At 30.8% G+C, this 15,840-nt stretch overlaps 1 protein-coding gene across 5 annotated transcripts in view; it reads right to left on the bottom strand.

Moving 5' to 3' along the window:
* The window catches only part of LOC143057396 (3',5'-cyclic-AMP phosphodiesterase 4C-like), a 307,472-nt gene that overhangs the window by 174,427 nt on the left and 117,205 nt on the right, over positions 1–15,840 (bottom strand). The window contains exon 1 of one of the 5 annotated variants that reach the window (XM_076230777.1): positions 7,364–7,407. The exons of 3 other annotated variants lie outside the window; for them this stretch is intronic. In XM_076230777.1, coding sequence (XP_076086892.1) covers positions 7,364–7,392 — 29 coding nt within the window. In that variant the 5' untranslated portion in view covers positions 7,393–7,407. Of the gene's footprint in view, positions 1–7,089; positions 7,131–7,363; positions 7,408–15,840 lie in introns of those variants that run through there. One more of the 5 variants, XM_076230743.1, reaches the window with a different exon arrangement.

Here is a 15,840-nt window from a genome sequence, read left to right as displayed (position 1 = left end):
CATATAACGTAATCTAACAATGTGTCAGTATTCTATTGATTTTACTCTTACTTTTGAAATTCAAACCAAAGAAAGTTTGTTTCTGCTGATGAAAAAGACATGTCTTTTTATAATACATAATTCTACTGAATTTAACATGGAATAGATTGATGTGGTATAATCAGAAATGTTCCTTTGCGTGTATCATTTCCAACATGCAAAGTTGTTTGTATACAAGTCGAAAAGTTTAGCAAATGATATTATTAATCATAGTTCAACCCATTTTTTAGTTTTCATCTCCTTGTACCAGTAGCAAGTATCACCAATTAATCTTAAGATAACTGTAATGTCTGAAAAGATCTAAACAGTATATATATTGACCTTGAAGTTTACAATATATTATTGCCTTTATATATTGACCTTGAAGTTTACGATATATTATTGCCTTTATATATTGATTATTGCCTTTATATATTGACCTTGAAGTTTACGATATATATTATTGCCTTATATATAGACCTTTAAGTTTACTATACATTTATTTCCGTGCCAGAGGGAAATATGAAGATTTGTTTACCCAAGAAAAATCATATTTCACGAGGGCATCGCCTGAGGGAAATATCACTTTACGAGGAAGAACAAATCTTTATATTTCACAAAGCCGAAGGAAATGAATGTTTTATTCCACTGCCTTTACCTTTTTTTTAACTTCTGAATATAAAATTTACATAATTGTTTTCTTTGTTTTATAACTCTACACAACATAGACAATGCTATTAATCAGTACCAATTTAAAATTAATTATTTATTTATTCTTTCCTGATTGTTTTTATATTTGAAATAATTTTTAAAATAATCCACAGGTCGCACAAGGCAATCCCTACATTCAGAGAGGAATATGATACTCAGAGGGGTATATGATACTCAGAGGGGAATATGAAGTTTTGCTCAACATCACGTGTGATAGTTCCAACCAATCAAATATTAATTTAGCTATCAAAATCAATATGCAGTGGAATAAAATTTATTATCGCCTTTATATATTGACCTTGAAGTTTAGAATATATTATTGCCTTTATATATTGACCTTGAAGTTTAGAATATATTATTGCCTTTATATATTGACCTTGAAGTTTAGAATATATTATTGCCTTTATATATTGACCTTGAAATTTACAATATATATTGACCTTGAAGTTTAGAATATGTTATTGCCTATTCTTACCCACATCAACTAATATCTGTTTTAGCAGTTCTCTAATTATCTCTTAATAAACATATATTTCAAAACAAATATAGATCATCTTCTCATTTATTATATCCTTGAATTTTACACATGATAGCCAATAATGATGAGGAATGACTTAATACCCAGTCATCTCAATCTATTAATGGTCTGTCAATAACAGAATTGACCTTTGATAAAAGATTTTATTTGAGACATGAAGCCATATTCTTAGCAAGGTTAATTAATTACACTGAAATTGCTGCCTGAATAGCAACAAAAATGAGGGAAATCTAATCCTGCTTATACTACAGAGAATTCAACTTGGGTTTCAAAAGAAAAGAAGTTTTTCTCTTGTTAGCAAAAATAACGAAAGAAACAAACACTATTCTAAGATGTGTGGCCATACATGATAATATAAATAGAAGCTATATTCATATAATGGCTTTGATAATAGTAATGGTACAGTTTTATAATCGGAACAGTAATATTATTTCTCTCAGATGATTAAGTCCAGACTTATCTATCATCAATTAAAATCCATTCACTTGATAGACTCTTTCCCAGGATGACAGATTTCATTTACAACTAAAGACTTGAAAATTAAACTATCCCTACTGTTACTCTGACCTTCATAAACTACCCCTACTGTTACTCTGACCTTCATAAACTATCCCTACTGTTACTCTGACCTTCATAAACTACCCCTACTGTTACTCTGACCTTCATAAACTACCCCTACTGTTACTCTGACCTTCATAAACTATCCCTACTGTTACTCTGACCTTCATAAACTACCCCTACTGTTACTCTGACCTTCATAAACTACCCCTACTGTTACTCTGACCTTCATAAACTACCCCTACTGTTACTCTGACCTTCATAAACTACCCCTACTGTTACTCTGACCTTCCTAAACTACCCCTACTGTTACTCTGACCTTCATAAACTATCCCTACTGTTACTCTGACCTTCATAAACTACCCCTACTGTTACTCTGACCTTCATTGATTCATTCAAAACAAAAAGTAGTTTCATTTTACATTAACCTGTACATTATATAGCACATTCATATGGTACATGTATTTCCAAGATGTTATCAGTCATCTCTCCAATGGTATCACTTTAATGGTAACTATAAAAATCTACATGTATTCTTCGTCATAAATCCTTGCCTTGTACAAGGAGGACCAAATATTACCACTCCAAAATAAAACATGTATTTTATTAACATTCAACCCTAATGCCCTGTTTAAAGATCTCATAACACTAAAATCACTGCAATATAAAACAGGTTTTTGACCGTTACATTCAACCATAGATGTAATACCCATGTATTACATCTATGATTCAACCCTATGTAAAGATTTCCAAATTCTACTTCTGCCAATATAAACAACTAGATATATTTGGCCAGCATTATAAAACACCTTTTTATGTCAGATACTACAAATGTATGTTTGGCAGAGTGAGTAAAACACCTAAATATTCCTTATTTTTCAAAATTCCCTCCAATTGTTTTACTAGCAGAGGTTGAATTCAGCTCAGTATGAAAAGAAGATAGACTGTGAATGGAGTAACTATGATTTTACAGACACCAAAATGATATGAAATATCAACATCTACTAGATTTTAAAATTCTTTAAGTATGAAACAAAATATGAAATTATTTAATTGTAACTTAACAAACTAATTTGTATTGTTATAGGCCTTAACACTTTATTCTGTTTACTTCTTAGCAATACTTAAACAAAGATTGGATGTTTTCCATAATTCCAGTGTTTATTACAGTTTTGTTTATTCCGTAGAGATTTGCATATAATTGAGAACTGCAAATTACCCAGAAATTATCATGATCTAGTGTTTAAAGTACTGCTAACATCCAGTATTTAAGTGGACTCTAATGGATTAGTTAACTCATTGGTCTTACACAACTTCTACTTATGTAAGAGTTACGTAACCATACATGTAAATGATTGTTTACCTTACAAAGACAGTTAGAGACAGTCAAATTATTGTGAAGGTATTGAAGAAACATATTTCAGTAATTTTCGATTATTGTTTGATATAATAAATCGACCGAAATATGAATTAATACATTCAATCAACTGCAACCCCATACTTAATTACTTTTTACAGCATTCAATATCAATAACAATTATTTGTGTTTCCTTTCTTGCCATCATTGGCATTCTCCGTTCAACTTAAAATAGAGTTTGAATATATCCCTTTGGTTTCTTCTGTCTCTAGTTTACAGTATAGCAATCTAATAGTTCACAGCAATACTGTATGATGATTTATTTCTGTGTAATCAACATACGTTTTTTTCACAGGGGCTAATGAGGATTACCCTTAAATTTGACAAAGTTAGTAGCACTGTTCAAATTTTTATTAACAAAATGCAACTGAAAATTAGAATTTGATTGGTTTATTAAATATTCCTTACTTCACTTCAACTGGCAACCATTTAAAGCTTTCCACATATTGTATTTGTTTAAAATCATGAAAGCATTGCCAAGTTATCTTTGCTGAAATCAATGCCCAAATTAAATTACAAAACTAGTGGCTTTCTTTAATTAAAGAAAAGCAATATGTGAACCCAAGAATGATGGATGTTTTAGAGGGACATCTTGGCTTACAGCCATAAGAATGTTGAGTACAATTATCACACTCACACTCACAAACCAACCAATTAAAATACTAGATTTTGTATTCGAGCACTGGATAAAGCTGAATGATTGAAAGACTAAATCTTAATGGAATGTTGAGATGTTGAGATTTTGTAATTAGTGCAATTTCTCAATAACTATAAATAGCAGGGCATTGTTTGGTATATTGTTTAATGTAAACAAGTCATAGGTAGTGCATATCAGTCTGGTAGATGTCTCTTAACCATCACAATGTTAAGGTTTTTGAGTTTAATCTTAGTCAGCAGTCTTACTAAATAAATGATTGGTATACCATGTTGATTTTCTAGTTATTAAAATTCTGTACATTAATAAATATAAAAAAAGAAGCAGTATGATTGCCAATGAGACAACTCTCAAAAGAGACCCAATCTCACTGAAAATAACAACTATGGGTCACCATACCACCTTCAACAATGAGCAAATCCGATATAGCATAGTCTTATTTGAAACCGATAGTGAAATATGTAAACACTATAACATAATTCCTCCTCCAATACACAATTTGCAGTGATTAATTAGTGAAAAGTCAACTTGAAAAGATATAGTTGTGAGGTTTATGTTGCTCTGTCTTTGGTTTACTATGTTGAGTTTCGTGTACTATTGTTTGTCTGTTTGTTTGTTTTTTTTAAGCCACTAATGGCATTGTCAGGTTCTTTTTCGACTTATGGGTATGAATGTCCCTCTGATATCTTTTAACTCTCTTTTGCAAACCTGATACTGTCTCATTCTTCTTTTAGAATTAATAAAAACATCTCTATTATTTCTGAAGTACAGTAATTTGATTACTTAATTAAAAGTGGTATCCTTTTCAGCTTTGTTTAGTTGAATAAAAATCAATATGATACTGGACACACAAAAGTTGACTGAATCCTTCATTATGGAGAGATGCCAATTAGTTCATTAAAATTTGATGTAAATCAAGAGATTTATAGAGAGATCAGATAATCCTTTTTCTGAATGATTGATTTCTTCTTATTTCTACCATCTCTAATTCTATCTATTGTTAACAATATATCAATATTTCATCTGTTGGTTAGTTTACTGAAAGAGATTCATTTACAGATAAATTAATGTTTCAAATGGGATAGAACATATTTTTGCAAGAAGGTACATGCTCCAACCTTCACAAATTGGACATTCATCTTCTTCATTATCTTTTCAAGTTTGGCAAATAATTATCAAAACATCAACAACAATTTGTTCAAATAAAGAACATTATAAACTAATTCCATCCAGCCCCTGCAGAATACAATTATGTAAACATACTAATATTTTCCAATTTAGATGTGGTAAAATGGCATCATAAAAATTCCCACTCTGACGTGGGACGTATATGGAATTAATTTCCTTGTATTTGTGCAGTTATTCTATGCATCTGATGAAGTCATATCAGAAACTGCAGGTCTTATTAATGTTCGTTTGGAGAAGTTTTATTGAATCCTAGTAATAAAAGAGATGTTTCTAAATAACTATTTAGATACAAATGGGTATAGTAAATTGGATCATAACAGAACAGGCGAGTTTCTCTTTGGCTGAATGCAGTTCCCAATCAAATTATATGTCTTCCTGTCAACCTTAAAAACATTTACTTTTATTGGTGTGATTTAAAAACATGCTTTTATATAGTTAAAGTATAAATCTGAGTGGTAACTAATTTTGGCTATTTTCATGGAAACTCCTAAATGATATGAAACAATAGCTACATGACAAAAACATAGGAATGATAGAATACACTATAAGTAACAGTGTGTGCTGGTGACCTAAAACGATATATGGGGTCAGTAAATCTGTATGGGGTGAGAGCAAATTTTGTGTTATTTTGAGAGAGAACATCATCTTAATATTTGAAAGCAAATTTAGAGGATATTGCTATCTTCTTTACTTTCTTCCTATATGAAATCAGCCTCATATTAATAATTGAAAAAGTCAGCAAGAAGAGGGGCACAGCTGGTTCCTAGTAAGATGTCGTAAAACTATAATTATATCTTAGCTTATAAAACCCACAAAATTCTATTTCTAAAAAATTTATAAATGTTTACAATAGTCAAATGTCTTAATTCCATATCTAACAACTACTTTTTAGACTGTTAGTATTATCCTTCCCCGTCAAAAACCAACATCACTTGCACATCAGGTTGGATCTCCAGCATTGGTTTCAAAGACATCTTGTAATTTGTAAAAACATAACCACATTATATCCTATGATTATGAATAAAGTTAGTATTCTTCTTGTATATATATTAAACATTCAGAATAAATAGAAAAGATTAAAATTTTAAGCTGTAACAATGCTTATTTTAAACCAGTCATTAGCCAAAGAGATAAATCACCTAAAACTTTATGCTATTGTATTTTTCAATTGGAAAACTATTTTTCTGTTTTACCTTACAAATTCATTTATACATTATGCAAATATAGATGTGGTAGTCACCACTTGCCGATTGAGTCTGGAAGGTTGCAGGGTTTACTGAGAGAAGACAGAATCTGCTGTCTGTGTGACACAAACGACATTGGTGACGAGTACCATTACATTATGAATTGTGGATCTTTTATGTTTGAAAGAAATTTTTACCTACATACTCGAACCCGAATATCGATAAATATAATCAACTGTTTAATTCATGTCAGTCCTCCAAGTTAATTTCATTGTATCGTTCACACATGCTTGTAAAAATTGTACCTTATTGTTATATTTATGTATGTTCTCTATAACTATGTAATTGTAGTTTTATGAGAAATAAAGTATATTCGTATATATTCGGTATATGAATACAGAATAACCTTAATTTTTCCACACAAATCAGAGAAAATTGGCACTGTCATAAAGACAGCATTTGTGTTTCTTCTTCATTCAAATATTATGACAGTAATGTGATCACGTTATGTCAACTCCCAAAGGTTATATAACCATGGAGATTTATAAATAACAAGTGTGCAACAGTTCTCTCTTATTATCATTCTCTTATAAACATACCAATTCTTTAAAACTTAAAAAAATAAAAATATATATTAAGACGATATTATCATTTCATTTGACAAAGAGGACAAATATCTACTTAAAATGTCCCATTTTAATTCACAGTTTTTAGGTTAATTAACAATATGTGATAATTACACCCAATACTTTTAACAGTTTTACACCATCTCTAGTAAATATACATGCTCTTACAAGAAAAACTGATTATGTTTGCTTACAATTTGCTCCTAAAATCATTTCTCATCTTCGAGAATGGTGAGAAAAATCTACTAGGTCTCTCTCTCATTTGCTGTATCCTGCTCTTATGTCCAGAGAAGTTATCCTCAAAAACGTTGTCAAAATGTTTCTCAAAATCATCATCATTGAACTGATCAACACAAATATTTGTCCTTGAAAACATGCTTTGTTACAATCCAAGGGTTCACACATACAACCGTTTATAATTGGCACACATTACTTTTGACAATTATACTATAATAACAGAGTACTTACTTGTTTATACAGATTTCAGGAGCGGACATACTTTTTATCTATCAGTTACCCCATCAATGTAATTAATATTTCTCACACTTTTTCTGAAAGGTCATTCTTGTATGTTTATTTACATGTGTACAACATATGCAAGAGGAAGGTGTAAAGATCAAAAGAATTACACAATGTAACAATAAACAACAATAAATATTGGCATTCAATTACATGGCATCAGATAGATATAACAATATGGTTTTAGGTGATTCAACTATTACTTGATATTGTGCTACTAATAGAGAGACAAGTGAGTAATCAAAATATCACTATTATCAATCAGATGATCTTTGAATGAAACACATCAATATTAAATCCAGAATTTAGCCAAGAAAACCATCCTTCTGTAACCCTAGTAAAAAGGAACGGCTGAATTGTACTACACATATAATCATCTGTACCTTCAGTTTCTACAACAAACTCTCCCCCTCTTCATATTGGTCCCATATACAAACTATATGAATAATGGTCCGTGTACACAGTTATTTCATATTGCATTTCTTTTAGACAATAAATGGAAATAAAAAAAATCCCACCTGTGCTTTCTTTTTTTAAAGTGTTATGTACTACTTTTGGGACAAATTATATCAAAATTATAGAAAACTTCATCGGCTCTAACTCTAAATATGGACAATTTTATGTTCAGGGGGTCTTGAAATCTTTAAACAGCTTCATAAATCAAATTTTTTCACAGTGTAATTTTATCCCCCTACTTGCTATTTGAGGCATAAAACATGAAGAAATAAATTTGGAGGGGGTATAAAAAAGATTGGCAAGTAACACACTGTCCACACTAGGGACTTTATTTGTGGACAACGAAAATCAAGGGACGATAACTGTGTACTCAGACCTAATTACACTTGGCTCAAATAGTAAGCTTGATCTTTGACAACTTCAAAATGAAAATTGCTTTTCAGACTTGAAGAGGTGAGCTGTTCAACAGTGGTATCAAAATTCTGGAATTTTCTGCCAATATTTATGGCAAAATATTGTTAGGTTCTACAGATTCAAGGTACAGTTTGAGGTAGCAATACACAGAGGTTTAGTTTCGCATTATGGCCATGGTGAATTTTTTAAATATGAAAGTTTTTGTACAATAAAATTGATTTTTAGGTAATTGAAGAATAATATAGCCTTCTTAGTGGGTTTATATGAACATTTAGATTGTTTTTAGAATGTTTTATATGCCATTTATCTGTTTGACAGTCCTATTTTCCTATCTGTACCGCTCATAGGTCCATAAATTATTGTAGTGTTTATCAACAAAGATTTTGTACTCGATCTTTTCAATTCAATTTTATGGAAAAACGAGCAGAAATGCATTTAATTTTTTTTTGACCACTGGATAGATAAAAACCTATGGTTTCAGGAAAAGTATCACTGTAATTGATTGAAATTTTCCTTTGGACCAAATTTGGAGACTTTCGTGCAATATTTTGTATCAATGAAATGCAGATTGTTGCCATGGTTACACCCAAAAGGGATTATATTTCACCATTATGACCATTAAAAATCAATGGAAGATTCTCTTTTATAAATATAAACATGCATAACACAAATATTAAGCCTTATTTGTTAGAAAGGGGGGGAAAGTGAGTTTAAAAATTATGAGTGTCAATTTTAAGTTTTTTTCCTAACTGTGTATTGCTACCTAAGCCTGAAGTTTGAAAATTGGTATCACTTAGAAAAGTGGAAATTCTGAAGGAAGGGGTTTCCCTTCTAAGACTTCAAGCTCACAAGGTGTCAATGTCTGAAACTTCTGAAAACAATCCAAATTTGGGTAAATATTACTTCTTAAAATGTTAATTGCTACTGGAACAAAACCTTCAGTTCAGGTCAAACTTTAAGCCATAACCCCAAAAATATCACTGTAGTCTAGATTTTTGTTCGTTTTGATTTTTCTTGATAGCCATATCCAAAGGTGTTAAATTCCTTTAAGTTTTGCTGTGGTCTATTATCAATAGGGGTTATAGCAAGCTACACCATGGTTTCATGGTTTGCCAACTTTCTAGTTTATCATAACTAATTTTGGCAACTTTTGCAAGTAGAAAATTAAGCGATTATAAATTGTTGTGTGTCTGTAAATCTTGAATCTGTTCTTATCTAACTATATCAATTAAATTTAAAATTGAGAAATTAAAACCACCATGAAAGAATAAAGACTAAAAGTGAAATAAAGTTTCTGAGAAAATAAGTTGGCTACTCTATTGATCATAAACAGTAGTTTACAGGACATATACTGTAATGCTGCTTTACAAGGATAGTAATTTATTGCTATATGGTGAATATGCATTTGAAACAAAGTGTTAGTCAATGATATATCTTTTTACAGTAAGTTGATCAATAAGTTTTAGTTCTCAATGTAAGATAATCTACTTTGTTTAAAGTTGTATTTACGTCAATGGTCGATCAGCTGACTTTGTTTAGCCTCAAACCACATGTGACGTACAACTTGACATGATCAAATTAAAAATAGGTCAAATACATGTACATGTATAATCATGTACTATGATAGCTTATTTAACTAGATCAAATCTGTACACTGTACCAGTACTATATCAATGCACAATATTATGTTTTAGAGGATGTCCTTTACCACCATTATAATCAGAAAGTCCTCTTATAAAGAATTTGCCTTTATGTTTTGCTTTATTTACAAATAAATTGTGGTACATAACAATAATGGCACAATATCACACTCTGTCATACAAAGAATGAACAGAAAGTTAACAGAGAAAAGGAAATTAGACTTCCTACAATATATCTCACTACAATCCTTTTAATTTCAGAACAAATTATTCATCATATGTAAGAATTAGGAACTAAACATAAGAATAAAGTATAAAAAGTTCTTTATTTCAACCTTACAGTCTGAGAAAATTGTTTACCAAAGTAATAAACTTATGGCTATAACCTTTTAACTGATTTTTTGGTTATATGCAAATCTACAAATGTTTAGGCTGTATTTGTCTAGACTAGAATTTCCCCTTGAATAATCTTAACTTGCTTATGACTCTTGAATTATAAGAAAACTTTGTAAGATTCTTATACAATCAATACCAATTAGTTATAATAACAAATTATAGTACTCCCTCCACATTTAAAAACAATGTAAATTACACTTAGGAAGAATTGTGAGAGAAATAATGTTCCAGGGGATTGTTTCTGAGAACCACCTACTCTATAACATTGATCCATAGAATTCAATTTCACCCTTTACTTCGTCTTTACTTGGTCTTATCTATTACAATGATTAACTCCCTTAATTACACAACAATTTCATAACTGGAGCTGTCTTCGGTGGCGCCAAATCAACTTTCTGTCTAAGAACTGTGATAGGAAATGTACACCACTTTTCATCTTTTATTGTTTAGGATCTTAACGCGTTAGGATGTTTCTAAACTTCCTGAATTTTACACAATATTAAAGGTTCTACAATCATTGCCAGCAATGCCTTCTAGATATTCAGCACCAATTTACCACAAATCACTATGACATTCCAGGAAGTTTTCTGGTAACCACTATTATCATCTAAAATCATGTCTGAAAGGCATTGCTCACTTCTAGTAGATTAGTCAATTAATCCAGGTCTACAATGTACAATTAACTTTATAATGACATGTTTGGGCTGAAAAATCAAATGGCAAGAAATCATTCTAAGATTTTAGCTTCCTCAGAAAAGTTTCCACATGAATGTCAATCAATCTAATTTACATGTAATTAGCATGTGAGCAATCTAAAGCCATAATTAGCTTCTCTAATCATTCCTACTTTACCCAAAAGATAATTTTTCAAGGATATAATTTGATCTTATGTTAAGAAAAATCTTAGTTTAATGCCATACATAGGAGATCAAAAAGTAGAGAGATATAAGAAGATGTTTAGTACTGAAAATGGAAAATGTCTATGAATGATTTACTTTTCGTCAATCTCTATAAGTTCAAGGAAGATATGAAGTACATGGTATGAAATTTGCAGGGGCTCACAGGCCAATGGCCTCTAAAATTTGGTGTGGGCTACTAAAATTTCTGTTTTTCTTGTAAAGGACTATATATATGGGCTACAAAATTTAAGCTTTGGGCTACCATTGCCAAAGTCTTAAGTTCTATCCCTGGAAGCATTGTGAAATGTACCTGAAAAGTGTCCTTTACTGGTTTACATACTCATCCGTTGGTCTCTGGTCGATAGTTTTTCCATTGGTAATCATACTTAAACTCTCAATATTGAATCCACTGAAGGCAAAAACTCTGAATCTTACATCAATTAATTTTCTTTTTTCACCCCAACATAATTTGATTCCAAATTTAAACGTATCTTACAGGATTCGTTAAATATCTTTTATGACAATCTTATGAATTAATAAGAGTGGACACAGGGAGCAACGATGTAGAATAGTAACAGTCTTATACTGTTTTGTTTCAAGACAGAATGAGCCATATTGAGATAAGCAGTCATAAGTGTTTGCTTTTATATGATTACAGAAGGCAGCAATTATCTGAGTTTGCAATCAGAGGCAGATCTAGGGGTGTCCCAGGGAGCCTGGGCCCCCCTTTTGAGAAAAAAAATTTGGTTGCTTATATAGGGAATCACTGAAGCGTGACGAAATCAGGCCCCCTCTTAGGCAGCTAGTGGGCCCCCAACTTATGAAAATTTCTGGATCTGCCACTGGCAATATTCTTCATTTTGCCTCAGTTGCACTCATGGCTTTTTCATACAGCTCCACACTAAACAGGAAAACATCTCCTTATTCTAATAAAAAAGAATAGGTGAAATGTTCAATAAAACAGCCTTACAGTAAAAAGAATTTTTCAACAACAAGTATAAAAATTATTTTAAAAGGATGAAAACATATGTTTATCAGAAATCTGTAACCTTAAATTAATGTTTATTGACTTCCTATAATTATGGTATTTCTATGCTAATAACGCTCCATATATAAGAAATAATCTAATAATTGACATATCATACAAAACAGCCTGTACTTGCTGATAAGAAATTATTCAATAATAAAATGTCTGTACAAGACTGTCAGAGTTGTCTCCCATACTACAACAATAAAATTTCAAGATAATTTCCATGAAAATGTAAAGGCAGTATACTGAAACTCACACATGCACAATAGCTCTTTTCCAACATTGATTGGATGAAATGTAGTATCAAAACTGTGCGCATTTACTTAATGTGTTCATTAGGAAATTCAGTGGTTCATGGAAGGAGTTTTCAGATTTTAGATATGTAGCAAAATGTGTAAATAAATCTGTGCAAGCTGAACTTGGTATTAGTCTGCCAAACAGTTCAAATCATTATCTACATATAAAATTGAACTGATGACAAATAATGGCCTCCTGAACCAAGAAAGAACATCATGACATTCTAGGGATGTTCTTAAATCTACAAAGGGAAATTCTACATCTAACACAATGAAGCAATTTTTTAAAAAGAATACATGAAAGCAAATACACTGGTAAATTAAGGAATAGAATTGTTTTAAAAAATATTATATTGTTTACTTTAGTGCCTTATAATATCAAGCGAGAAAAACAATAAATCTTTTCTTGTAGTTTAAGATCATTTATTTTTTAGACTGTACAATTAGTGGAGAAAGTATGCCTGAGGAATGTCTAGAACATATATTACAATGTTACAGTTCTCTAGAGAACATCAAAATAATTACTTTGGTTTGAAGTGGATTCCTAAATCCTTTCAAAGCTGTAATTTGTCTTTTTAAATGCATTTTACTATCAAATTATCTTTGAAAAGGCAATAAATCAATAACGGAGAGTATTGAAAGACATTACACAATTGATGCTTTGGAAAAAAAGAAATATTTATTCATTCCATTCTGCTTAAATCCTAGCCATATATTAATATCAATTAGGCAGCAGTAATGTTCATATATCCAATCTCAGTTAAACAAGAAGAGTTGTTGTGATAAGCATACCTTCACTTATAATTTAACCCTTTCCATGCTGAATTGTTATCAGAAAATGTCTAATTTTCGTTTATTTGCAAAAATATGCAAATTATAAACTTTGCCCGAAAGTTGGTCATCAGGTGCAAAAAGTGTCAATTTGACGATTTCTCATCCTTTCTCTTGACCCAGAAGACCCAGGGATGCTGGTAAAAGTATCCAGTTGTAGCCTGCATATAGAGTGGACCCTAGTTAACAAATTGATCCCAACAGTTGTTAGGTGGGAGTGAATCTGATCTTGGTTCAGCAGTCTACAGAAGGTCATTTGGACCAAAAATACGGAATTTCACAATTTTTTCCGATTTTTAACTTCAAATGGACCCGTAACCGGAAGTAGTCGTTTCCTTGGAGTATTTTAATAATAACAATGATCAGTAGTTATATGGCCGTGGGTTTGCACTATTTTTGCAAATTTTGTGCCTCTAAACTTCCTGTAAGACACAGATGTGAAGCCCACCCCTCCAGAAAAACCGAATTTCAGCCGATTTTAATTTTCCAAGTCCATATTTGTGCTCAAAATGCAACTTATACATGAGAAACATGAATACGGATAGCCTCAGGTTGACAGAACATGCATAACTTTTAAAATAATTATCATAAAGTGGACTTCTAAAAGTATGGAAAGCCATTGGAGCCAAATAACGGTGGTCTGGGTACGCCAGTCATATGACGGTCAGCACATGGTAAGGGTTAACGTATCAGGGAATAGGTGTCTTATAGATCCAAATATAATGCACATGTTACAAATCATCACTGTCAAGCTACTAATCAGATAAAAAGTCTAAAATCACTTCTCTTTTTACTTCAATTGATTTTTTACCAATATATTGACACTTCTTATTCTAGTAGCAAAATCAAGTTCAAAATTAGAGTTATCCCCCTTTAACCAATCTGTGGTAGTTCAGACCAAATGTCAGTTACATCTAATTAAAACTGCAATAGGATAAATCAATCATTTTATCAATACTGACATTTCTGCTTTAACAATTTTACATTAAAATCTAACCTGGTGGTATTTAGAAATATTGAAACATAAGTTGTTTGCATCAGAAGTTATTTGCAGGTGATATTTTTATATACCCATATGTTGTTCGACCAATCGATTCATACAGTAATTATGTTTTATAGGAATTGTGTTGATTATAGAAGTATAACGATTGCCATGTAGAATCAAATTAGTTAAAAAATATAAATTGACGTGACATTTCATTCCACACACCATCTGGTGTCCAATAATAGTGGGATCTATATGATGTGTTTCTTATTATAATTTGTACTGTTTTAGTTAATTATCATGTTAAAATTCTCTGTTTTAATGTAAATATTTTATTTAGTTTTGCTACTGAATGACCATGCTGGCTCTTTAACATTTGTTCATATTGACGCTTCATTTGCTTCATAGTAACATTGTTGTCAGTCTATTAGTTTTGTACCAAACTATCCGACTATTACATTATCTCTGCTGAAATGAGTATTCTCTGTTCACAAAAACTACTTACAAAATTTCAAAAGCATCAATCTTAAACCTTAAATCTTTTGAATAAAACTAATTGTGCACATTTTAAAGTTTATCAAATATTATTTACAACTTCCAACGTATAAATATTGGTCAACATTTTAATGTGTCCACATAACTATATTTTCCAGACCTCATTACTTTTGGCACTCCATAATAAGTATAGTAAACCCAAAATGCATATGAACCTGTTCAAAGTACCTTGTAAATGGTTGTATTTTCATCTGTATGTTTTAGGACTTTTAGTCTTCTATATAAATTAAGATTGTTGATGACACTTTCTACTGGTTATTATCAGCATTAGTTAACTACCCACTTATACCTCATATTTCTTTTTATTGAAATGGTTAATATATGGTTGGTGTTTTTTTTTATATAATACATTTTCAGTATATGAAGAAGCTTTCACCTAAGAGTTTTGTTTCAATTATCTGCAAATGTTTAAACATGTCTGTGAAAAGTGTTCTACACTAAACAATAATATAGTATCACTTTGCCTTTCCACTGCTGTTAATGACAAGTTTTGTTTGTATATTACATGTATTTAATTGTGTTTTATTGCATATCAATAACTATGAAACCATTAATTGTTTCTTGTTTGCTGCACGTACATTGGCAAATATTTCATACATGTTCAAGACAAGAACAATATGAATCTACCTGTAAGTTGTGCTCAACTAATCAAATTGTTGTAAGACTTAATAATAAAAATTATTGCATATTCTCTTATGCATTAGAGTTTGAATAACCCATTTATCATAGTAATAATAATACATCAAGTTTCAATAACTTGCACAGGACTATTGTATTCAAGAGAGATAACTCCAGCATTCCTAAATCTTTGTACTGATGTTACTTTTCCAAGATGACAGTTTGAATTAATCATGTTGATAGAATTATTAATTGATGTTTGTGAGGTGACATGCATAATTCATTTCATGATGATAATAATTGTGC

The sequence above is a fragment of the Mytilus galloprovincialis genome, chromosome 1 (assembly GCF_965363235.1).
Source record: "Mytilus galloprovincialis chromosome 1, xbMytGall1.hap1.1, whole genome shotgun sequence".
Classification (NCBI taxonomy): Eukaryota; Metazoa; Mollusca; class Bivalvia; order Mytilida; family Mytilidae; genus Mytilus; species Mytilus galloprovincialis.
Note: the sequence above shows the minus strand (reverse complement) of the source record. Positions and strands in the feature narration are given on the sequence as shown.